General features: G+C 48.4%; 1 protein-coding gene across 1 annotated transcript in view; it reads right to left on the bottom strand.

Moving 5' to 3' along the window:
- Positions 1 to 22,286: 22,286 nt before the first annotated feature.
- LOC144782590 (formin-1-like) overlaps positions 22,287 to 25,903 on the bottom strand; it is a 119,632-nt gene continuing 116,015 nt past the window's right edge. The window contains exon 2 of the mRNA XM_078661959.1: positions 22,287 to 24,245. Coding sequence (XP_078518085.1) covers positions 22,287 to 24,113 — 1,827 coding nt within the window. The 5' untranslated portion in view covers positions 24,114 to 24,245. The remainder of the gene's footprint in view (positions 24,246 to 25,903) is intronic.

Consider the following 25,903-nt stretch of genomic DNA (forward strand, 5'->3'; position numbering starts at 1 on the left):
TTGGAGCACCGGAGCAGGCAGGAGCCTACCCTGCGCCCCGGTGCAGAAGGAGGGAAGAAGAGTCCTGCTGCCGGGCCCTGCAGCTGAGGAGAGCCGCCGCACGAAGGAAGCCGGTGAGTGCGTTGCTGAGCGGGGAAGGGGGAGGCGGGGGGCGCGGGGAAGGGGGAGGCGGGGGGCGCGGGGAAAGCATGTGCGGGCGGGCGGGCTTTGTATGTATGTGTGCGTGCGTGTGACTGTGGGGGAGGGGGGTGTGTGTGTGTGAGCGAGTGTCTGTGTGCCTGTATGTGTGTGCCTGCGTGTGCATGCGCTCGCCTGTGTGTGCGTGCGTGCGTGCATGCAGAGGGGTGGGGGCTGCCTGCCTGCGTCTGTAAAAGCAAGGGCTGTGAGTTACTCTGCGCATGCGCGGGGGCAAGCCTGTTCATTCCAAGCCAGCCTCAGCCAGCCTCGGGAAAAACGAAAGTAATAAAAAAGCGAAACTGACACTGCCACTGCAGACAATGCTGCGCGCTCCCGAGGTGAAATCCGGCACTGAAAACGCTCGTAACACTTTGGTGTCCACTCTCCTAAAAACGGATCACATTAGTTGTCGAGCTGACAGCATTCATGCTTCGCATGAATGCTAACGTCAGCTCGACCTAAAAAGAACGAACATAAATACAAGACTCATCCTCAGTTTGATGCAGAAAGTTAAAATCTTGGGAACACTGCCTAAAATTCTGTGACTTCAAAAAAGGAACTAAAAACAATTTGGTAAATCATTATAAAAACCACAAAAAAAGGTAATGTGCATAAATGATTGCCCAGACCGATCACCGCAGTGGCACGGAATAGAGTCCAGGTTTATTTGAAAGCCAAGAGGGAAACAGAACAAATACTGAATTGTGTCTGCCCAGAACGGAAGAGTAAACCACATGCCCACCGTACGCAAGTATTACACAAGTGATTTGTTTGGTGGACTACACTGCAAGTAAGATGCAGCAGTGGGCTTACTGACAGATTCATGAAAGGGCCGTTTTGCGAGTCTTTAATAGCGATTCATAAGGAATCGCTATTAAGGACTTGCAAAACGGGATTCATGTAGGAATTGCTAAATAAATTGCAATTCCTACCCATTCCTTATTTGCGATTAGCAAATTGCTAATCGCAAATAAGGAATAACTCCCCATTCATTCCTATGGGCCTAAAGGCCCATAGGAATGAATGGGGAGTTATTCCTTATTTGCGATTAGCAATTAGCTAATCGCAAATAAGGAAGCGATTTCAAGGGTGCCAGGGGTGTCCAAAGGACACCCTGTAGCACCCCTGAAATGTAATCTACATTGGTGTTGCGCACACACATGTCCAAAGGACATGTGTGTGTGTAACATGCAACTTAGAAAAATGCATTTAAATGCTTTTTTCTAAGTTTTTGCTATTTACCACGAGGTTTGACCTCGCGGTAAATAGCGGCCCAAAATTCCGATTTCGCAATTTTAAAATGGTTGATGAATTGCATTTAAGGAATCTCAAATAGAGATTCCTTAATTGCAATTCCTCGCAAATGTGCGAATTCTTTATTAGCGAATTTTGCATTTGGGATGATGAATCCCAAATGCAAAAATTGCACTCGCAAAGGGCTAGATTCTCAGAATCTGGCCCATTGCGAGCGCAATTAAGCTTGATGAATCTGGCAGTTAATCCCTTCCAATTTTAGACTCTTCGCTCAGGCCTGGGCAAATAATAACCCTTCCACATTCTTTCTGTTTAAATTGTCACTCAAAGCAGGGTTAAGAAAAACGTGGATGAACCCAATCTGTTGCAAAGTTGTCTTCACATAGGCCAATCACGGGATGGAAATACCTATATCACATGCAAGACAGTCACTAATAATGTCTCTTTATAAGAGACGCCTCCTCAGTTGTTCAAACAGATAACCACAACAACGGTGGGCGAGTTCTAATACAGTCACTGAGGTAATTTAAGCCCAACTCTGTGTGAAGAATAAAATAGGAGGAAGATAGAGAAACAGACAGAACTTTGACAAAAGCGATTTTCCTCTACCTGTATATCTGCACAGTCTGTAATACCCCAGATCTCGGCCCCGGGGGTTGCCACGGGCCACATTGGGTGGTATATATATGTAGCAGAGAGATTACCCTTCTTCCTAATGGTTGTAGGAGAGTGAGGAGTGAGAGGAGTGAGCCGACTGCCCTGGATAACTTCATTCTATGTTGGGTGATGTTTGGTACCCATTAGCCTACTGCATCTGAAGAGATACCCAAGTAAGAGAAAGCGCTGATGCTAAACAGATGGTTTGTGCCGACTGCAACACTTGAAAACCGGGGATACCTCCTAGGGCCACTTGCCATGTATGATTTAGAAAGGTTTGTCTGTAAATCTAAGGCAGCCATAAATCGTGTGAATTAGTTTACAAGCAATCGCAATGCATTTGGGGTATGTGCCATCACCTCGGCGTATAACATTACTGGGGGTGGAGAGCCCTTTACCCTAGAAACCTTGAGAATACAAGAACATGAGAGATTACCCTTGCTGCATCCCCCAACCAATGTTAATTTTTTTGGAGACTTCCCATTTTGTCAAATCTTATCCTGACCTTAATATTCTCATGTAAAAAATGCCAAGAAATGAATAAGTGCCGCATCCATCCCCATTAAAAGAAGGAGTTGTGACAACTTGGGGCGATTGACGCAGTCAAATGTCATGGCAAGTCCATGAATGCAAGAAATATAGTGGTTTGCTTTGCTTTGCTATTGTTTACTTCCCTAAGATCAAGCTGAGGTTCAGGCATTGCTCAGTAGTGCCTATCCAATTTCTAAAACCATATGGACACAGATTTATAATAGCATTACTCACAGTCAACTACTTGATCCTATTATACAGAACTCTTCCCAAGATTTTAATAGCGGTATCGATCAATGAAATGGTTCAATAGCAACTTGGCAATGACCGATTTCCCTTAGCAATTGGAACGATAGCGGATGTAGCGCAAGAGCTCGGTACTGATTAATGTTCAAGATAATTAAAAACATTAGTCAGCGGTGGAGCCCAAAATTGATGTTGCCTTTTATCAGATCAATAGAGATCCCGTCTGATCCAGAGGCCTTTCCACCTGCACTCTAAGTGAAGGTGTTGCCTCTATTCAACAGAGTAACATGTATATCTAAATAGTAACTATCCTTCAGGTTAAATTGTGAAGTTGCTTCGGGGGCAGAACAGATTTTAGTGAAGTGTGCCTCCCATTCCTCACTAGTGATATGGCAGCCAATCAAGGTCATAGTGTGGTTAATGATTCTCATAGAGGACAACATTCCAAAAGGACTTGCTGTCTTTCTTGGATTCTGCATAAACTAGTGCATTCCACTATTAGGTGAAGACCTCCTCATTTCTCTGCGATAACTGTTTTATACTGTTTCCGAAGAGCAGCTACTGCAGCAGAGTCCCTGGGATTAGCAACAATGGCCATACGTGGTAATTGGTTAGCTGACGAGCATTCGTGGTAAGCCATCTTGGTGCTATGTGAGCCACTTCCCAGGTTTTGAGGGATTTTTTAATATTTAGGCAGAAAATCACAAAGAAGTAACTAACCCCCATCATCTCCCTAGTCAGCCAGACAACTCAGTACCAGCCCCAGGTTCTCGGTCACCTCTTTTCCCAGACATTGAGTCCGGTTCAGAAGTTTTCATACTACTCTGAGACTCTCAGTAGAGGCTGTAGTTTACCAATCCCAGCGCCCACATTAAAAGTAGCCCTGGCTTACAAGTTCTGAGCTGCCTCAACTGGGTTATAATAGTACCATACAGTAGGGAATTTGCTAGGTTACCGGTGGTAAAAATGTAAATCGATGGCAGATGAGCTGCCCCTACCCTTGGATGTAGGTAACCCGGGTCCCTGATGCCAAACTCATCCATTTTCCACCTAGACGACCCCAGCGACCTGAACACCGCCTCCCTCCTGGAGAACCTTGCCAACATCAGATTCAAGCAGCTAGTCACTGCACCGACCCACACGCTCGACCTAATCTTCTCCGCCAGCAGAAACATCCGCTGCAGCCACACCACTGAAATTTCCTGGACCAACCTTCACTGTGTACACCTCGCCTTCGACATGCCCATCGCCATGAAGAACATTCACTCCGGGGCCCGGCGGACCCATGCCCGTACCATATCTTCCACAGAACAGATGCCGCCATTTACCCCCAGCTCTAATGCACCATCAACTGCTCCATCGAAACCGCCACGTTCCCAGATGACTGGAAACACGTTGAGATCAACTCCCAGCTGAAGAAGCCATCCTCATATCTGACAGACCTCAAGAACTTGAGACCAATCTCCCTCCTCCCCTTCCCAGCTAAGGCCATAGAGAAGGTCATCAATGCCAAACTCTCCAAATTCATCAAAGTGAACCACGTCCTGGACAGCTCCTAATCCGGCTTCCAAAGGCAACCACAGCACAGAGTCTGCATTCTTTTTTTTGTCAAATCTGTTCTATTGGCATTTAAATGTCACAGCAATACATGAGGTACGTCAACACGGTCCAGGCAGGCCTTCAGCACTGCCTAGTTACCATTACGCAGTTAACGCAGCCTGCCAAGGAGTCTCTACAGTGGTTGCACAGTGATAATATACAGTTGGATCCTAGTCTTTCAGGCAGGCCCGCGTTATATAAAGGTCAATGCGTCCCTTTCCCTCGTATGGTGAGAAGTTTTACATACGTGACTTAATTGCAATCAGAACATGTGCAAGTAAACAAAAAACATAAAACATGAGGTGCAGCACTATCGCCAGGATACAGAATAAATCATCCCACCGCTCCTACCCCCAAGGCCCGCCCTCCCCCTCCGAACTGCCCCTTGTGCACTCCCCCCGCCTCCCCTCGCCCCCCGGTCATGCGCGAGCTTCCGCTGCTGTTTCACCTCTGTCACAATTGCATGCGACGCCCCTGCTCATGTGTCGGTGGTGCCGATCGCCGCGCACCCCCCACCTCTGCCCACAGCAACAGCTTGTTGCCCCCCACCCCCTCAGCCGCAGCAGCCCACGCCCCTTGCAGAGCGTGAAGCATGCGCTCCCACTTCTCTGCCATGGGCTCCCTTCGGAGCCCCACCGTTTCCTCTCTCCGGATGGCAGTGCATTCTGCTCGGGCCCACGATAGAAGGGATAAGACCCAGGCCCGCACGCCGGGCGGGTCACTTGCCTTCCATTTCCTCGTAAGAAGTCGCACCGCCGTTACCATCCCCATCCCCAGATCCAGGAAACGGGACGACGCCTTATCTGTAGGCGACCGCTTGAAGTGGTGCAAGAGGAATTCGGGCCAGTTGCAAGGGACCGTGCGACCAGTGCATTGTGTGAGCAGGGTACTGATGTCTCTCCAGTAGGTTCTGAGCCCCGGGGCAGTGCCACAGAAGATGGAGGAAATCCGCATTGAGCTCGCCGCATCGTGGGCAAGACGCATCCGCTCTGCGGAAGTACTTATTTATTAGGTCGGGGGTAAGATAGGCCCTGTGCACTATGTAGACTTGGATCTGGCGGAAGCGCATATTCCAGGATTTTCTCCCATTCCTTATCCACCAGCGGGCGTCCCAGGTCGCGCTCCCACTTTCCCCTGAGAGGGGTTAGGTCTAGCTCCGTGTGTGCCCGTGGGGATGCAGCAAACCACTTAATTAGGTGCCTGCCCCTGCCCATGACATGCAAGTATTGCACTGTTAAGTGCTGCGGAGCCTCCTCAGTGATGTCGCCCCAGCCAGCCGTCATGCGGGCCGTGAGGGATCTATGCATCAGGAACTCCCCCGGGGGGAGCCCCACTTCCTCAACTAACGTCTCAAAGGGGAGAAGAGCCCTGTCTTGATATAGGTCGCCCAGCGTCTGGACATCCGCCTCCCGCCACTGCTCCAACATGCGGTGCGTGAGGACTCCCTCTCCCCCGGGCGAGCCCTCCAATGGCACCGCAGGCGCATAAGGGAGCACCTTCTTCGTGAGACGCAGCGTTCTGCGGTAGCATCTGTACGCCACTGCTAATAGTAGTGGAGTAGGGCGTTCCGGTGCCGCTAACGGGTGGAACAGCGCGGCGATCCGTTCTAGAGTGTAGGGCGGCTCAGCCGTGGCAGTGTCTTCCCTTCCCCTGTCCGCCAGCCAGCGGGCAATCCACTGGAGCTGCGCTGCCAGGTAGTAGTGTTCGAAGCAGGGCGTGGCCAATCCACTTCTGTCCGTGGGCAAAAACAATTTCCCGAGTGCCAAACGGTGTCTGGATGCGCCCCAGGTAAAGTCACGCAAAATTCTGTTAAGTTTGGAGAAGAAGGACGAAGGCACGAACAAGGGCAGATTCGCAAAATAATAGAGAAGGCGAGGGAGCATCACCATTTTGGCCAGAGCCACCCTGCCAGAGTCTGCATTCTTTGCCACCCCAGATGACATCCGCTCCCTCCTCGACTGGGATGCGACAGCAGCCCTCATCCTACTAGACCTCTCGGCTGACTTCGATACTGTCTCCCACCTCACCTTTATCACCAGACTCCACAAAGCCAGCATCTGTGACAGTGCTCTGGACTGTATCCTCTCCTTCCTCACCGGCCAGACCCAGTGAATTAGACTACCACTGTTCCTCTCAGAACCCTTCCTGAGCCCCACCCTCTTCAACGTCTAGATGGCCCCTCTCGCAGCCATCGCCAGAGGCCACGGACTCAAAATAGTCTCTTACGCCGACGACACCCAGCTGATCCTCTCCCTCACGACACGAGGGAGAGGATCACGACATGGATGAAAGACAGCTGCCTCAAGCTCAACTTGGACAAGACTGAAGTAGTCATCCTGGGACCCACTGCATCAGCCTGCGACGACTCCTGGTGGCCATCCTTCCTGGGTGATTCCCCAACCTTGACGAACCACGCACGCGCCCATGGCATCATACTGGACACTTTGCTCATGATGGACCACCAAATAAACACAATTTCCTCAGCATGCTTCCACACGCTACGCCTACTCCGAAAGACTTTCAGATGGATTCTCACAGAATCCAGACAGACGGTCACCCACACACTCATCACTAGCAGACTCGACTAACGCATCACACTCTATGACGGCTTCACGAAGAAACATCTAAAAAAACTACAGCACATTCAAAACACCTCCATCAGACTGGTCCTCGACATTCCCTGCAGCAGCCACATCACGCAACACCTGCGACAACTATACTGGCTTCCAGTCGACAAGAGTAACTTTAAAGCTCCTCACTCACACCTACAAAGCCAGTCACAACGAATGACCAGCATACCTGAACCAGCAACTCATATTTCACGTACCCACCAGACAACTCTAATCCTCCCAACTCTCCCTCGCCTCCATCCACAGGATGCACAAGACTAGAACCTGAGGATGATCGTTCTCCTGCCTCGCCACCAAGATTTGGAACTCCCTGTACCTGAACCTCAGGCAATCAGCATCACTGGCCCAATTCAGGAAAGACCTCAAGACCTGGCTCTTTAATTAATCCTCCACCCAGTCCGACCAGCAGTTTCCCGGTCACACCCTTGAAACCTTGACGGGTGAATAGTTGTGCTTTACAAGCCCTGATTCATTCATTCATTTATTCATCACTTCACGCAAATCAATTGTCGAGAGGAAGGCCTCTAGCTCCTTCCCTCTCTGAATAGATCGTTCAGGAACATAATCATTATTCCACGACTTAAAGTGTTGGGGATAACCTTGCATTAAATTCCCCAACTAGGCACACGTGCACTAGGCGCCCTTCATCAGTTGCTTTTCCCAAAATTGAGCCAATGTACTTAAACAAGCCAAGGAATCAGAATTTGGAATTTTAGAAAAATCTTTGTTATAAAAATTTATCAAATACAATGTCAGGTTCCACTTTAACAGCACACCTTGAAAATAACTTCCTGGGGTAATCAATGTTGAGGTGTGGCCACCAATCAGATATATCCAGACCCCCTGGCGCACGGCCAGAGTGAGATGGAGTGGCCGGTACACTAAAGTATTAGAACCCCTCAAAAAAAAACAGGGTTGGGAGCCAAGGTTTCCTGCAGCAACAAAATATTGTAATTTCTTTTGATCACCTGCCACTCTGACAGATGGATCTGGGGCAAGATCATCGAGGACCATCTAACCACCGCCCTCGCCCAGAGCCCACCTCGGACCCGACTGACCCCGACGCCACAGCCTCAGACAATGGATCAACGACTGCGCCAACACCCTCGCCCCGCTCAAGAAGCCCCCAACACCCACACCAGCAAGAGAGTCAGCTGGTTCACCGAAGACCTCCAGGCCTCCAAGCGAACCTGCCGAAAACTAGAAAAAAACTGGACCCGCGAAAAAACACGGAAAGCCACACAGCCCACAGGAACGCCACCCGCCGACACCACCAACTCATCAGATCCGTCAAAAGGACCTCCTTCAGAGACTGCATAGACAACAATGCACACAACAGCAAAGAGCTTTTCAGCATTGTGAAGGAACTCTCCAACCCCAGCTCCAACACCAACGACATCCCACCGTCACAAGACCAATGCGACTCGCTGGCCTCCTTCTTCCATCGCAAGATCGCAGACATCCACGACAGCTTCGACACTGTCACCACCCCGGCAACCGCCGACACCCCCGCTCCCACGATCACCACCCGCACCAACCACCTGCGTGCCTGGACCAACATCAACGACGACGACACCATCAAGATCATGAACACCGTCCACTCCGGATACCCGGAAGATCCCTGCCCACACCACATCTTCAACAAAGCCAGCAGCACCATCGCACCCCACCTCCGGAAAACCATCAACATCTCCTTTGAGACAGCGACCTTCCAGGAGAGCTGGAAGCACGCAGAGATCAATGCCTTACTTAAGAAACCCAAGGCGGATCCCAAGGACCTCAACAACTTCCGATCCATCTCCCTCCTCCCGTTCCCGGCAAAGGTCATCGAAAAGGCCGTCAACAAACACCTGACCAGCTTCCTCGAAGAGAACAACATCCTGGACCCGTCCCAGTCCGGGTTCCACAGCAACGACAGCACGGAAACTGCCCCCATTGCCGTCACCGACGACATCAGGCAGGTTCCTGCTTGACAACGGCGAAACCGCGGCCCTCATCCTCCTGGACCAGTCAGCCGCTTTCGACACAGCCTGCCACCGCAAACTAAGAGCGCCCATCCGCGACGCCGGAATCCAAGAGAAGGCCCTGAACTGGACCACCTCCTTCCTCTCCAGAGCGTCCGCCTCCCCCCTTCCGCTCCGAAGCCACCAAGATCATCTGCGGCGTACCCCAAGGCTCATCCCTCAGCCCAACACTGTTCAACATCTACATGACACCACTCGCCCACGTCGCCCGACGACACAACCTAAACATCATCTCCTAAGTCGATGACACCCTGCTGATCCTCTCGCTCACCAAGGACCCCCACACCGCCAAAACCAACCTCCACGAAGGAATGAAGACCGTCGCCGACTGGATGAGGAACAGCCGATTGAAGCTGAACTCGGACAAGACGGAGGTCCTCATCCTCGGTTCCACCACATCAGCCTGGGACGACTCCTGGTGGCCGACGGCACTAGGAACATCCCCTACACCCACCGACCACACACGAAACCTAGGGGTCATCCTCGACTCCACACTCCATGACGAAGCAGGTCAACGCCGTCTCCTCCTCCTGCTTCAACATCCTCCGCATGCTTAGCAGGATCTTCAAGTGGATCCCCACCGAAACAAGGACGGTCACCCAGGCCCTCATCAGCAGTAGACTGGACTACAGCAATGCACTCTATGCAGGAGCCCCAGCCAAACTCCTGACACGGCTCCAATGCATTCAGAACGCCTCCGCATGCCTGATCCCCGACATCCCCCGACGCAGCCACATCACGCCCCACCTGAGAGACCTGCACTGGCTCCCCATCAACAAGAGGATAACTTTCAAGCTCCTCACCCACGCACACAAGGCACTCCACGACACCGGACCTGCGTACCTCAACAGCCGACTCAGCCTCTACACCCCCGCCCGCAAGCTCCGATCCGCGTACGGCGCCCTCGCCCCCCGCATCCGAAGAGTTACCACCGGCGGCAGATAATTCTCCCACCTCGCAGCTAAGACGTGGAACACCCTACCCATCAGCCTATGGCAGACCGAAGACCTTCTAATCTTCAGGAGACTCCTCAAGACCTGGCTCTTCAACCAGTAGCAGCGTTTCCCCCCCTAGTGCCTTGAGACCCTCACAGGTATGTAGTGCGCTTTACAAATGCTATGATTGATTGATTGATAGCCAGAGGTTGAGATGCAACCACAACCTGATTTAGGATGGCTTTGTTCATTAATAATTTCCTCACACAGGCTGGATGTCTAAAGTTTATCCCAATAAAATCTCCCTCTATATTTTTTACCAAGACCCACACCCAGCCAGCCCTGCGCAGCATTAAGATCTAATTACACACCGACACTGACATTTTTGCAAGAACTAGGCCAACGAATTACCCTGTTAAACAACTGTTGCCATGTCTCGCTTTAGGGGGGTACTCCAGCCAGAACCAACGCGTAGGGACATGCTGCATGTGGTAAGTTTAATATCGCAGTATTAGGGTCATAATCAGAGCCTCCATTGTTTATGCATGCATTGTGTCCCCGGCCTTTCACTCCCACTGGTTTGGATGGAAGATTGTCAGTACGTAAGACCCCGGAAATTAATTTGGTGGAGAGACAGTTCCCGTTGTAATGGGAGATGGGAGAGATAGTTCCTGTTGTAATTGTAGAGTGGGGTGTAGGGTTACATTCTGCAATCCGCTGGGACTAGAATCAAATTTGTCCATGCAGTCGTATGACACTCGCAACAGCTGACACAAACAGCAGTGGTACAAGTGGAGCTCTTCCGCCCAATGACATTATTTCATGAGTTACTCAGACTGGCCAATTGTGACGCTATGAGGGCCTGGCGATTGGACCGATCTGATCTTGTAGTAAGCTAGAACATTCCTAGCAGAGCTCTCCAATGCTTGCCAATACCAAATTAAATGGTGAAGTCCCCTTGCCAGGTTTGGCCGAAAGCAACTGTAATTTTGGCTGAGTTGCACAACGGCTATTCCTCTTGGGCTTGACGGATGGTCCTTGGGGTGAGTTAGTACTCATTGGGCTAGATAGTGCAAACCAATTATCCAAATTATCCAGAATATCTAGAATGGCTGTGGGGCAGCTGTGAGCAATTTTACAACTGGGAAGCAGCAACCTGCCAACAGCTCGGGATGGCCCCAATGATGCAGAAGCAACGGAGACAGCATTAGTCATGCTAAGGCTACCGCCTGCAACATCCTGCCCGCCCCCCCCCCGCTCGATAGATAATCCAGGTTCCGTTAATGCAATATCATTTGTAATCACCCCCACGGCTTTCTTGAGCATAGTGTCATGCTGGTCTTTCGGTGAGGGGCTGTAACACCGCCAGTAGCTTTGTGCTTACCCAAAATATGTGTAGAGTAAACACACCGCAGAAGTTCAGGGTGAAATAGTAGGTAAGAAAACCCCTAAAAATAGTGTGCCCAGCCGTGTCCGGCTGCTGCGGTCCCCAAGGAGCGCTTTATAGCGCAGGAGAAATGTGAATGCAACAGGTGCAGGTGATGAGAGGCGCTACCTTCTAGGCCTCACAGACTTCTGGGACTCAAAGTCCCACCCAAAACACTCTGAAGAGGCAAAAACCCAGAACTGAAAAGTAACTCCATGAGAAGCCTCGGATTGCTCGTCCTCGCTACCCTGAGTCAAAGGTGGAAAGTATTTGCTTGACCCGGGTCGCAGAGCCTCAGTAAGACTGACTCCTGGACACTAGTTGCAAATACCTACTTCCCTCTCACTAGGCTATGGGAAGGCTGAGGCTTTTCCCCCAGACCTCCTGGGAGAAGGCCCAATGCCTTTGTGACAAAATCTAATCAGTCTCTTATAACTAGGAACCTTTTCTTTCTACTGAATATTATATATTGAATTTCCTTCAAACAGTACAGCTGAAGTCCTTTCGGGGGGATACGGTGAATGACCCAAAATGGAGGGTCCAGAGAAGTGAGTGAAGGTCTTTATGGGTTTTGTCCCACTAGGATGCACTCTGTCATGGAGTGCTACCTCTGCATGCACAGGCAGAAATCCCCACTTAACTATCTCATTTAATTTTTTTAACAGTCGCGGACCCTGTGTGTAGGTGTCACAGACCCCAAGGGATCCACAGACCGTACTCTAAGAACTACTGACCTTCAAGATCAATGCTCTGCAAAAACCTGTAATATTTGGCATTGTCATTTGGTTGGGTCCTGGCCACAGACAGCACAAAGGAAGAACACTGTCCCGAACAACTACAGGAGCCCCACTGGTGCCTTTTATTGAAGGGTTAATCCAAAAAATTAAGGGCCAGTCTTGCAGTCCTGTCTGCTCCATCGTGTCAGTGCACAGTTGAAAGTCAGCAACGCCATCACAGGAGAATAGAAGGGGTTAACTTGAGCCTGCAGCAACATATTCACCCTCTAACCCGAAGTGCTTAAGTGTGCCTAGGGATATTGGTTGACTCCAGGCTTAATTTTAAACCATTGCTGGAGGATAAATATCGTTCACTAACCAGAAGCATGGGGGCAATTATGAATAACGCACATAGGCTGGGCCGTTGGGCTCCTGACCAGATCCTGATTCTCTACAATTCAATATGTTCCGCCAAAGTTCTCTATGGCAGTGAGGTCTGGGGCTTTGTGGACACAAAGTCGCTCCATACCGAAGAGAATAAACTTTTAAGAAGACTGCTGAAAGTGCCACAAAGTACCCCGGGCTTCATTGTACATGAGGAGCTGGGTGTTGCCCACATCGAGGACAGGATAAAATTAAAAACGGTTAGCTGCTGGATTAAGATCTGGTCAAACCCAGAGGCGGCCCTGACAAGAGACATCATTCAGGACTGCCTGGCACGGGACAAGGGGATGAATATCCCATGGCTCAAATATGTTAGAGATTCTCTTAAGGCCACCTGGAACTTTTTACTCATCCCACTAAAATCTTGGCAAAGGATAAGACCATTGTTAAAGGGGAGTTTTTGAATTTACTAGGTTCCTTTAGGGAAGACCAAGAGATAACAAAACCCGCAGTGAGAAGCCACATACTGACGAAATCTTGCCCGGGCATCGAACCTTACCTGTATCTCATACACAGTGCCCAGGATAGGTTCCTTATGACACGCTTCAGGTTGAACTCCATACATCACATCCTAGCGGTGCCTGCGGGTTTTACTAAAACGGTGGAGCAGAAGGGTCCCTGCGGCTCCGATCTCCGCAGGACACCCTTCACTTTGTGCTGTTATACCCGTATTACATGCTCCCAAGGAAACAATTTTTAAAAAGAGTTTTAAGAAAGGCTGGTTTTAGACAGGCGTGAGAAGCGTGGCTCAGTGGTTAGAGGCGGCAGACCCGGAAGCTGAGATCAGCCGTGGACCAGGGTTCGATTCCCCGCCTCGGCGGGACTCGGGCTCAAAAATTCCCCGGACTCGACAATTCTCGCTCCGGTGCCTACTCGACTCACGGGGTCACACTCTGCGACTCTGGGCAATAGCTTGCTTAATCTCCACTACGGCCCCTCGTGGCGGGATGCCTGGCTTTCACCTTGTGAATACCCTGCCGGGGTATCTCACAGGGGAATACCAGGACGGGTTCCCTAGGCAAGCGCCTTGAGACCCCTGGGTGATTTGTGCGCTATATAAATCGAAATACATTTACATTTACATTTACTGTACCTGAAACTTTCTGCAGATATTTTAACATTGCACTGTACTGTAAACTTTCTAAGAGTAGCGATGCGCCTTAGGAACACAAGAGGGGATATGTGAACTGTGTATTATGAATGTTTTTTTCCCCTTTTTTATGATAATGGAGCACTTTAACAACCTTCGGCTGTTTACATAATGCACATGCACTTTATTGAATTTGATTCATTATCAATGTTAGGCCCCGCGTCCCCTATGTATTGCACATGCACTTTTAGCAAATTACATAATTTTAGACGTGCTCTCTGATCCACTTATGAAGTCTGGGGGGAAAGTGGAGCCCTGTATGTACTGTAATGATCCCCACCGAAACCAGAAAGACGGTCACCCAGGCCCTCGTCACGAGCCGACTGGACTACGGAAACGCCCTGTATGCAGGAACCACAGCCAAACTTCAGAAACGCCTTCAACGCATACAGAACGCCTCCTCACGACTCATCCTCGACATCCCTCGCCACAGCCACATATCTGCCCACCTGAAAAACCTGCACTGGCTCCCCGTCAGCAAGAGGATCACGTTCAGGCTGCTCACCCACACACACAAAGCGCTCCACGACACGGGCCCCGAATACCTCAACAACCGCCTGTCGTTGTACACTCCCACCCGCCAGCTCCGCTCCACCAGCCTCGTCCTCGCCACCGTCCCTCGGATTCGCAGAACCACCACCGGAGGAAGATCGTTCTCCTACCTGGCAGCCAAGACATGGAACTCCCTCCCCGCACACCTACGACTGACCCAGGACCATCTCACCTTCAGGAAACACCTCAAGACCTGGCTATTCGAGCAGTAGGGGCACCCCCCCTCCCTTCAGCACCTTGAGACCCTCACGGGTGAGTTGCGTGCTTTACAAATTGATTGATTGGTAATGCTGTTTTAACCAGAATAACTGCCCGTTTTTCTTATTGTAATGTTCGTCTCTTTTTATCTAATGGCTTGTGCTGTATTTTTTTCTGTATTTTTATGGCCGTTTCGGCCGAAATAAAGATTCATGATGAAAGTGTGCAAGTGTGTGGGGCTCTCTCTGAGGGATGGACACCGGACAGCTCCAACAGTGGGCCTCTACCACCAGTTTGCAGCTCCATTCTTTCTGTTCAATGGAAAACTGAACTTTCTCATGTTCTAGTATATCGGATTGTCCATTCCTTTTATGGTCTGGCGTGACAGTGCAGCTGTCGCCAAATAGTTATGTGAGCATAACTAGAGAGGGGCTTTAGCTCCACCCACATGTTAGGAGTCAGGAGTACATGTTTTGATTGGGCAGAAGTTCTGTGCTTCTACACAAAAAAAGTCCTCAGACCCACGCAGCTGTGATCATCTTGTTTATTTGTCCAGTTGCCTAAGCTTGAACTTTCAGGGGCACCCATGGCATTTGTAATGCTATTAAAGTGTTTTAGATAACAAGGTAATTTATGTTGTTATTCTCTGGAAGCAGCACACATGGGAGTAGGGCAGTCATTGATATTTAAGCCTGGCTTGTCAGTGCAACTGTCACCGACCGTTTAACCAACATCAAGTATCTACAGCTGTTTGTTTCCACACAAATATATATGTATTATCTTGTCCTTTACTTTTAATGTTTAGCATTATCATACAACATTCCATTAAAGCCAGACCTGTTGGCGTTGCCAATGCTTGTTAATTGAGGGGGCCAAGTTAAAACATTTTCACCAGCCACCGTGCCATTGGGAAAATCGCAGGTGTGTTCTCACATCAAAAATTAGGAACAAGACCAAGGCTGACTGGCATATGGCTGGTTTCTACCTAGGCTGGCATAGAGGGCAAACAATGGATGGGCAAGAAGGCTGCCCGAGCAATACCAATGGTTGTGGTTATTTCGAGAATTCCACCCATCACTTTTTTGGGATTTCTACTTAAGGAAGTGTGGTCACATGAATCTCTGTAATTATGGACTTTGCAGGGAGTGACATATTAAGACAGCAGTGTAATTCCCTGTAAAGACAAAGGAGGTTGTTGGTGACATTGAAACCAGAAGTCTTGGTTTCCAATCTTGGCTTTTCAATTTTATCACGCTGTGTGATCTTGTGCAGTCTTTGGCTTCTTGGGCCCTAGCTCGAATACATGCCATCAAATATTTCAGCCTTATGCCAGCTATTAAATGTCAAAGACACATTAACCCCCCTGCAACTTCAAACTAATTTTTCCTTGCAAAAGGAATAGCCTTATGAAGTGAAGCCAAGAAAGGCGCACGCATTATATTTGAGGCACTTCTTCCTCTTAACACCCTGAAGTGCATATTAATGAAGTACAACTAAAAGTGACAAGCGTACAGGGCAATCATGCTCTAGAAAAAAGGGGCAACTCAATAAACTGGGGACCTGGGTAGGACCATTATAATCAATGTAAGCGGTCCCTATGGGGGAAGTGTGGCCCTTGACTTCCCCAGCAATAGTTACAAAAACCTTTTATTACAAGTAAGCTTTATTATGCGATTTGTGCATTTATTGTCATTTTAACAAGTCATCCTGCTCTAAAGCAAGGGCTGGGATTTACAATTCACAGCAGCAATATTAAGACAAAGTACCCCTATTATGTGATGGCGCAGTGAAAGTGATGAAGTGACTGTCACAGCCAGGCAGCAGGTGCCAAGTACTGCAGTGCAGGGATACATTCGTAGGATGCACACTGTATTTTTCCTAGGATCCAATCCCTGCAAACAGGCAGTGCTGAATATGTTCATTTGATTCCAGTCCTGCACACTGCTTCACGTGACTTGTGCCTGCTCGAGCAAGAACCCCTCCCAGAGAGCTCACAGTAGGAACATGGCACACACGCTGGTGACTTCCTGTGAAGGATGATGGGCAACTGCAGGGTACATGTTGGTCCAGGGGTCGGAGGCTAATAAGCTTACAGTCAATAGTGAGGTAAGGGGCTTAATATCACATAGAAACTGGTGGCAAAGTCTAATGAACTTACCCTGAACTAGCACCAAGAAGCCCTTATTTATATAATAGGATAACACAAGAGCAAGAAAAGTACAAAATACATTGGTCAGTTCCAGTTCGGTGAGTAAATGATAAAAAAATGTAAGTATGGCCTTGTGATCTACTAAATGGATTGTTCACAGTATCGGACTTATTTGGAGCCAGGCGTGCACGTTGCGTGCACGAGAACAGAGCGGCGGAGCCCCTGCCTCAGATTTAAACGTGTATCGTCATAATTAATTTGGAGCGCAATGTTATTTGCATGGATATTCTCGATAATGGGTGACTTAAGAAACTGTAATAGCCTAGCAAATAAAAAACAATAATTGATGCGAAATCAGAAGGTGGACAAAAGTCATGAAATACTACTAGAAAGAGGCCAGGTAAAATTCACTATATCTCCCCACGGCTTGCCCATTCCTGATGGGAGCCTAATGATTTATCTCCAGATCTAGTGACACACATATCTAGGAATGTAGGACTGTGGCTGCAATCCGTTTAGTAGGTCACAAGACCATACATTTAACTTTTTATCAGTTACTCATCAGACTTTCAAGCAAATTTACACATGATTCTTTCATTTTAGGTGCCTCCTCCAATATTCAGTCCTGATGATGACCCTTTTCTAATTAAATTTGTATTGTGGGTCGAAACGTCGACAAACTTCTATTGTGGAGGGTTTTTTAATTTGATTGTGAATATCAACACTCTTAACTCGAGTGTTGCTTGTTACATCATAATGCCCCTATCAGTCAGTCACATGTATACATTGTTATTATGCATAGCACTTGTGTACCATTTATTTACTTCATCACTTACGCTGCATCATCACTAAATAAGAACACCTTGTCTTAATATTTATACTGTGAATTGTAAATCCTAGTCCTTGCTGTACATTTATTTTGATTTTTATTTGAAGGATTTCTTGTTCAAATGAAAATAAATGCACAAATCACATAATAAACCTAACTTGTAATAAAGGTTTTTTTTAACTATTGCCGTGGAAGTCAAGGGCCACACTTCCACATAGGGACCACTTGTTTTGACAATAATTGTCCTTTGGGGTAATCAGCCTGTCCCCGAAGTGCTGCTCTGAGAGGCCAGTGTGTGGTCTTTTTTGGCATTTATAGACCTGTTTTATGGTCGGCTGAGAGGTTTACACTGCTGATTTCCATTATATTAAAGCAAACATTGCCTGCAACAAGCTCAAATCCATGCAGCCTTCCATATCTTATAAAACGTGTATAGAACTTCTCTTTGCAAGTTCAAAACTAGCACAATTTGCAGACATCGGCCACTTTGTCAGCCATCAAATTCACTAACGAGGGCCACTTTTGTTTTGGGGACCGGGCCTATTTTCTGTACGAGTTCGACCCTGAGGAGTGACCATCCCTAGAAGGGCATGTGTTTTGTGGTTAAGTTGTTAACAGTGAAGCCAGAATGCCTAGGTTATAATCCCTGATTCTCCCTTTGATCTCACTGTGTGATATTGTTCAAAGTGCTTTGCTCGTTGGGCCCTAGCTTAGTCACAAGACAGACGTGGCTGGTAAGCCTCTTGGGCTGGACATGTTTGCGCAATTCCATTCTAAATCAGTTTCCCATTATACATAAAGAATAAGATGAGGTAACAGGTGACTGTATATGCACAAAAATGTTTTTTAATTGAGTATATTTTGAAGATTAAGAAACAGTTAACAATAATGCCTTTGGATATACACTGTGCTCCATTTAAACGATGTTCTGCAGAACAAAAAAAATAAGACACTTTCCCTTTTTTCATACATTTTAAATTAAAATTGCAGTTTTAATTGCATTTATAGCTGGGAAAAACAAAAGCCCTTGACACGGTCTGTAAATCATCACCTAAATTCATGCAATGGTTATAATGAAAGATGGACATTTTCCTGTTTCAATTTGGTGCAGGTTCTGCTTTTCAGTAACAAAAAAAAAATATGCCTGAGAAATTTATTTTTCTCCCTGCTAGTTCTGAGGCTCGGGCGTGTCAGGCAGGCAGCAGGTGGTAAGTCCTGCAGTCGGAGTGCACTGATGAATTCGGAGGTTGCACACTGCATCTTTCCACTGATCCCATCCCTGCACACAGGCAATGCTGAATATGTTTCTTTGATTCCAGTCCTGCACACTGCTTCACGTGACTTGTGCCTGCTCGATCACGAACCCCTCCCAGAGAGCTCACAGTAGGAGCATGGCACACACGCTGGAGACTCCCTGGGAAGGATGATGGGCATCTGCAGGGTGCATGTTGGTCCAGGGGTCAGAGGTGAGTATATGCTAACACAGTCAAGAGTGAAGTAAGGGGTTTAATACCACCTAGAAACTGGTAGCCAAGTCTAATGAACCTAACCTGAACTACCACCAAGAAGACCTTATTTATACAATAGGATGACATAAGAGCAGGAAATGTACAAAAAGTATGTGTCAGATCCTGTTTGGGAAGCCATGGGGTCATCAACGGCTACAGGGTCTCAACCATGGGGGTTGAGATGGTTGGCCATTATTGTCCTAGGGTCTGATATTAAGTCCGTGCAAACTGGCCAACGTACAACCACTTCAGCACTTGACTCTCAGTGGTAGCGATGGCAAGCAGTCAGGCTTCTAAAGGAGGTACTGTGGGCATGCTTGAGGTCAGGGACTCTACAATCACCCAAACGTGCAATGACTGATTGTCCAACCCAGCTTTTCACTTTTAATATACACTAGAACGATTTATGCAAGGTACAATTTGGTGCCCTGGACGATGAAGTCAGGCTGTAACTCCATCCACTATAAGCCCAGTTTCCCCCCTTCTCTAGTTTAAGTGGGTCTTCCCTAGGATTAAGGAAATAGAGTAGTTATGGCTTAGATGCAGAGTACCCTCTGTATTGTAAGTCTTTCACAGTTCAATTGGTCACTTATCACTTAGGTCAGTTGCTCACTTCTTACCACCCTTAGTGGATTAGTCTTATTGGGAAGCCATCTGGGTTACTCTCTGTACACCCGCTCTGTCCCGTTTCTGGAATGCAAAGTGCACAAACTGGCAGCACTGGCAGGGTCTCCTCATTGACTGAGGCCACCCGCCCGACAGATGTGCCCTCAGTGAGTCTGCTGCTGCACATCTCCAATGACTGTAGGCGGCAGTCACGGATGCAGGGGCACAGTTCCCATGAAAAGATTGATTGCACAAGGAAAAGGGAGGCAGGTGCTCAGAGATCGGAACAGCCCCACACTGGCCAGTTTCCTGGTGGTGCAGCACCACATAGGCTAATCTCCGTCTGGAAGTGTGGCCATACATCTCCGACTGGGATTACGGCCACGGACAGGACGATCTCCTCTGGGAAACAAGGTTTCGCACTGCCCTGAGTTCTTCTTCGCAATGCTACTTAATTCACACTACGATTTGTCAGGGCACCAAGGCTTATTATATGGTGTACTTCTTCTGGGCATAAGAGCTTTGTATAGGCTGCGCTTCTTCTGGCCACTATGGGATGGTGCAGGCTGTGCTTCTTCTGTGCGCTGTGACTTAGTACAGGCCACTCTAGTCTTCGATCATACTCAACTAGGATTTGATCATCTTCATGTTGAGTCGTCATGGTTCCTGCCAGAAACCACTATTGCGAGAGACTCTAGCCCCACCATCACCGGCGGGTACAGCTTGCTTTCCATAGTTCTCCTGTTCTAGAACCCCAACCAGCCATGGGGTAATGCTGCACCTCACTCCTCCTAGACTGTCACTGCTCCTGCAGGGTTGGTGGCTCCTTCCCTCTCGCAGCAGGCAGACGGGCTTCTAGGAGCTTCAGGTGAGGTATACAGCTCTTCGAACAAGGGATAGACTCAGGGGATGTCTGCTTACATATGAGAAGTTGGCTATCAAGCAGACAGCAGCTCTAGTTGCAAAGCAGTCCTCTTGAGTACTCTGCAGAGCACTTCCTTCCCTTAGTCTTAGAGAATGTATAACTGGAAAAATATGTTGGCTAGTTGGGTGTCACCTCTGTAGAATAGCAGAAGAAATGGGTTTCAAAAGTCTGCATTTTCAGAACTGGTTTGGTATAGTTCTCCTTTCAAGTGTCGTCTCCAGGCTCTAGACACAGCCTTTCTGTAGCGTGATACTTCTCACGGTAGGGTTTTCTCCATGCTGATTGAAGCACCCATAACAGAGAGACAAAGAGGTGAGAGCTTTCTGCACCTGTCAACAGTCAAAATAAAAAAGTTATCAAGAAAATATCCTCCCTACAGCTTTAGCAATGTCATCATTACGCTTCAACTGTTTGGGGAAGAACCACACCTCCATCGTGTACAAAGGCCAGAGTAATGAATCCCATAGGCCTCCATTACTCTGGTTCACTCACAGCATGCATGTACCATGCAGGCTACACATACAAATAGGCCCAACAAATACTTAGGATGTTAGCTGCAGGAGTTGAGTAAGCACACAGAAGTACAACTTTACCAGAGTAGGCCAGTAGGCCTACCCACCAGTGATAAAAAGGTCTGGACACTATTATGAATTCACAAAACATACACTGCCACCATCGCTCTATGTGCTAAAGCTATGACAGAAACATTTGTGCCCGGTCAAAGAATGCGTGCTTGATATGCCGCTCTAGTTCACACGAAAGGTCCAGGAATTCAATCAAATCATGGGGCAGGCCCAGATTAGCATGACACCAGAATCAAAATCAAAAACCAGGATACCAGATGCATGCAGTCAGGCGTTAAGTGAAGGGGACTAACTATTGACTGCGCAGAGGACATTCCCGTCCCAACAGCATGCTGTAGCTGGAGTAGGATGACTAAACAGGCCCACAAAGAGTTCTTTTGCTACATATTTTTGGGGAAAAGGCTCAAAGTTCATAAAACACAAACCACAGAAGTTCATGGCAGATAAGGAACACTGCTTCCATCCACTTCCACACTTACTTGTGCTCCTTGTAGACAGTAACGTTAACTGGTCTCCAGCTTTACCATTGCTTTCTGGTGTTCCCCAATTCCTGTCCTAGAATTTTCTCTTTTGCTTACTGTTTTTATTCCCATCATTTCTACTTAAAGGTGTAATTATTTCTCTTGTTTTGGTGCAGCCCTTCATTAGAAATAATAAAGACAAAAAGAAGAACCATGCAACATCTGGGCTGCCAGAGGAGACAGCAGTACCAAGGAAGACATGCTGTACAAGCTTTGCTGTGCAGGAGCACATAGACAAGTGGCTAAAGTCTTGGGATCTGGAGATCAGGGTTCTAATCCCATATTCGGCATCTAACCTAAAAGTGTTCAAACTGAGCATGATACTTTCTCTCTGTGCCTTAGATTTTTAATATTTGTGATGTAATATAACTATGTAATTCTGCCATGTGAAAAAGTGTAGAACATAAAACACAACTGCAACATGCCTACTGGCTCATCTCCCTCATCGGGTCTCACACATAAAAAAAACTTCTTTGTACAGCAGTTTATGTGCAAAAGGCTCCTGCTACAATAAAAATGCTAGAACTAGATAGGTGCTATTATATAATAAGGCCTACCACAAATTACCACCTGGTTGGAATGCAGGTGCTGTTTTGTTTCTGGACTATTTGCCAGCCCCCCGCCTTTAAAAGGCCAGGGGACGCCGTGCCCTGGACTCACCTGAAGGGGGCAGTGTGGGCTGGCCCGCTTCCCGCCAGTTCTCCGGGCCTGCGCACGTGCCGATGCCGCTGTCGGCCGAGGAGAGGCCCTCCGGCCCTGCCCCCCGGAGGTGGGGCTGGGAGTCCGAGGTGCTGGGGGAGGAGGAGCTGGCCGTCGAGGCCTTCCTCTCCACGTGGCCCCGCGGGCCCGGCTCCTCCCCGGCCTCCGCGGGCAGCGGCAGGATGCGGTGGTGCAGCTGCGGGCTGGGCAGGCGCGAGGCGTGCGGGGAGGCCGCGGGGGACATCTGCTGCAAGGTGTTGCTGGCCGGGTACGAGGTCTGGAAGACATTGCTGACGGTGGCCAGGGAGGGAGACACCGGGCGAGGCTGCAGCTGCTCCTGGGGCCTGGCCTGGGACACACCCAGGGCTGAAGTCAGAGGCAAGCTCAAGAGGAAAGGCCTTCCAGCCTCGTGCACGGTGGAGCCCCCTCTGTCCCGGCTCCCCTCGGCCTGCAGGCCCCTCCACTCCCCAGCCTCGTCCACACTGTCACTTTGGATAACTTTCAGCAGCTTTTTGTTGACCACTACAGGCAGGCTTCCCTCGGTGTCTGGATCCTTCATTTTGTCTTCCTGCCTCTCAGGCTGGTGCAGGCTGAGCACCTCAGCTCTTGCCACAAAGTCATGTTGCACCGTCTGGAAGACTGGGGTGACGCTCTCTCCTCCGGGGTCTCTGGCAGTGTCTTGTTCGACGACCGGGCCGCTTCGCTCCACTCTCTGCATGCAAGGCGTTAAATCCCGTGCTCTAGCAACAACGGACGCTGCTGAGTGCCCATTGTACGAATGTTCTCGGTACTCGTAGCCCTGCCAGCTTTCATCCGTGGCCGACTTCACCAGGGCCTCAAAGCTCTCTTGGAAAGCATTCTCTAGGAAGGAGCTGTGCCCCGGAATCTGCATCCCCTTGAATGCTCCCTCCACCTCACCCAGTAAACTCTCTCCTGGATGCATCAGATTCATGCAGTCAGAAAAGACATCGTTGTCATATTCCGACAGCGAGCTGCAGAGTTCTGTGTCAGACTCCAGAGTCCCCCAGCTATGTAGACGTGGTGTAGCCGTCGTCGCTGGCTCTGTCACTGCAGCACATGGTGTGCCACCATCCTCATTTCCCGCCAAATGTGGGCCAGGCCTTGCAGCAGAACCAGACGAGCTGCGGACGGACAAACGTGCTGGTGGAGCACGGTCCTTCGCAGCTTTAGCATCCCGGCCTACCAAACTTTCGGGTGGTTCTAAATTTCCATGTGATTTCCTTTTTATTTTCTTGTTCAGGAAATCCTCCAAGCTCTCCCGCCGCCGGCCAAATTTAGATTTTTTGCCCTTTGTGGTGACATTCTTCCGCTCAGTAGAGGCCGAGAAGGACTCATGCACGTCGTAGAAGGCGGAGGGCTGGTCCCCCTGCGCCTGTTGGTCCAGCAGCCTCCCATCTTGGTTGCCCATCTTGGATTCAAGCCCACGGTGCGAGCAGAGAAGGTTGGCCAATAGTCTTTCCTTGGCAGCCGTAAGCTTGTAGAGCTGGCCAAGGATGTCTTGTGTTGTGGTTTGCCTTAGCACAGTCTCGACGTTCTCACAAGGCCGCCTCTTGCTTTCGACCGCCTCCTCCCTGACTTGGTAGCACTTATCGAAGCAGTCAGCTGACTTGTGTCGGGTTGCAGAGTTTTTGTATGTAAATCCTCTGACTTTTCCCCTTGGAAGATAGAAGCTGACGTGACAGACCTCCATAATGGGTTTATGCAACTGGAGGATGCACTGAGTGGCTTCCATTATGCTGGGCTAATTAGACATGGATTTTCAGGTGGCGGCTGGTCAAGGCTCCGCTGCTTGCATGATCAGACATGTGATGTTCAAAACGGCCCAGCGCAGTCATCTGACCATAATCTTCCACAATGCAGCTCCCTGTTAAGGCAAAACGAAGACCGTCAGTCACAAATCATAACGATGCACAAGGCAGATATGCTGCAGCAGACTGTAAAGGTTATTTCATTTCCCTCCCAGTTGACTAACTATCAGGAATTCGCCCTACTCCTTCCCTCTAAGCCATTTTGGCCCCACAAAGCAATCATGGATGAGAAAATGCTGTACGTGTTTACCCTCAGCCTCCATGTTTAATAGATTGGGGTTTTATTTACAAACTAGTGCAACATAGAATTTGTATTCTTGGACCACTTCAACAGAACCAACTGGACCACATGGACGGACCTGGCTTTGGTGCCTTCAGAGACCTGAAATTATTTGGTGGTGATATTTGGGATAGAGTTTTGGCTACATTTTCTAACAAATTCTCCTCTCCTGATGCACTGTGTGATCTTCGGCAGATTGCTTTACCTATGTATTTCGTAAACTAATACAGATGACGAACAATCAAGGGACGTGTTCACATCTCCATTCATAAACTTACTGTCTAAGGGACTACGTAATAGCAACTAATTAGCGGTACAAACAGAAGGGCATAATCCAGTTCCTTGTAGGGGCAGCATCCTTAGCTAAGAAACAGCTCAACAAGCCTCAGCAAGTGCAAAGCAGATCAACTCTTTTCAGAGCTAACTAGAATCGTAGGCAGAGGTCAATCCTCTCCAATAAAGGGGTTTGGACTTCTTGTCTGAACAGCAGGACAGTCTCCTGGAGAGTAATTCTTGTAAAAAAAAACAGGCCCTGGTAGTTCAACTGGAACAATAATAATGGGGATTTATTCAGCACAAAAACCAAACTGAAAAAGCTTTTATCACTTACAGAACAGAGGTCACCAAAACCAGACAAGGCGCACATTTTATCGATCTTGGAATGATGGCAGGCTTAGTCAGCTCCACTAGGATTCAAACCAGTGGCCTGAAAATATATCTGAGCTGCAAGCGATGAAGCCTAGGTTCTGTTTTAGCAGGGTACCCATAAGATAAGATGTGATGCACACCACTAGCTGTGCCCAATGATCTACAACTAGTCAAACAGTTTGTAATTTAATATTTTATAACATCAAACGTGGGTACATAAGGCAAAAACATAAATAGCAATGGATCCCAGAGAAGTAGGGAGTGGTGGAAAAAACATCAATAATTTAATTTGTTTAATGTTACCGACCCAGTGTTATATTTTCCAGACCCCTACCACCCCGCATGTGCAAGGCATACCTTTTTGGGACCTGAATGTTTGCAAAAAAGTTCAGGAGAGCATCATCCTATTAACTGTACTAAATTTAAACTCTTTCTACCCCTTACCAAAATTAGCATAGACTTAACAATGGGAAGATGTCAATATCTTGGCATTTAACTTTGATTAACCTTTTATTTAAAATCTAACTGTTCCATTTTAACCAAATCTAGACCCATCCACGTCTATCCTATCTTTAGGATCGCAGCCTTGGTCCAATTTCTATAAAAATGGGGCTTTATGTTTTTTTATCTAAAGGGTGGGATTCCTTCAAATAAATTCCTCTACGCAACACACATTTTTCTCATGCAAACTGCCCTTCCACATACTAACAGTATGAACAGTGCATAAATGGGCGGGTACTGTCCGGTACGGAGTACCGTCACTTTTTGATTTTGAGAGAGAGTACC

This window comes from Lissotriton helveticus, chromosome 9 (genome assembly GCF_964261635.1).
Source record: "Lissotriton helveticus chromosome 9, aLisHel1.1, whole genome shotgun sequence".
Taxonomy (NCBI): Eukaryota; Metazoa; Chordata; class Amphibia; order Caudata; family Salamandridae; genus Lissotriton; species Lissotriton helveticus.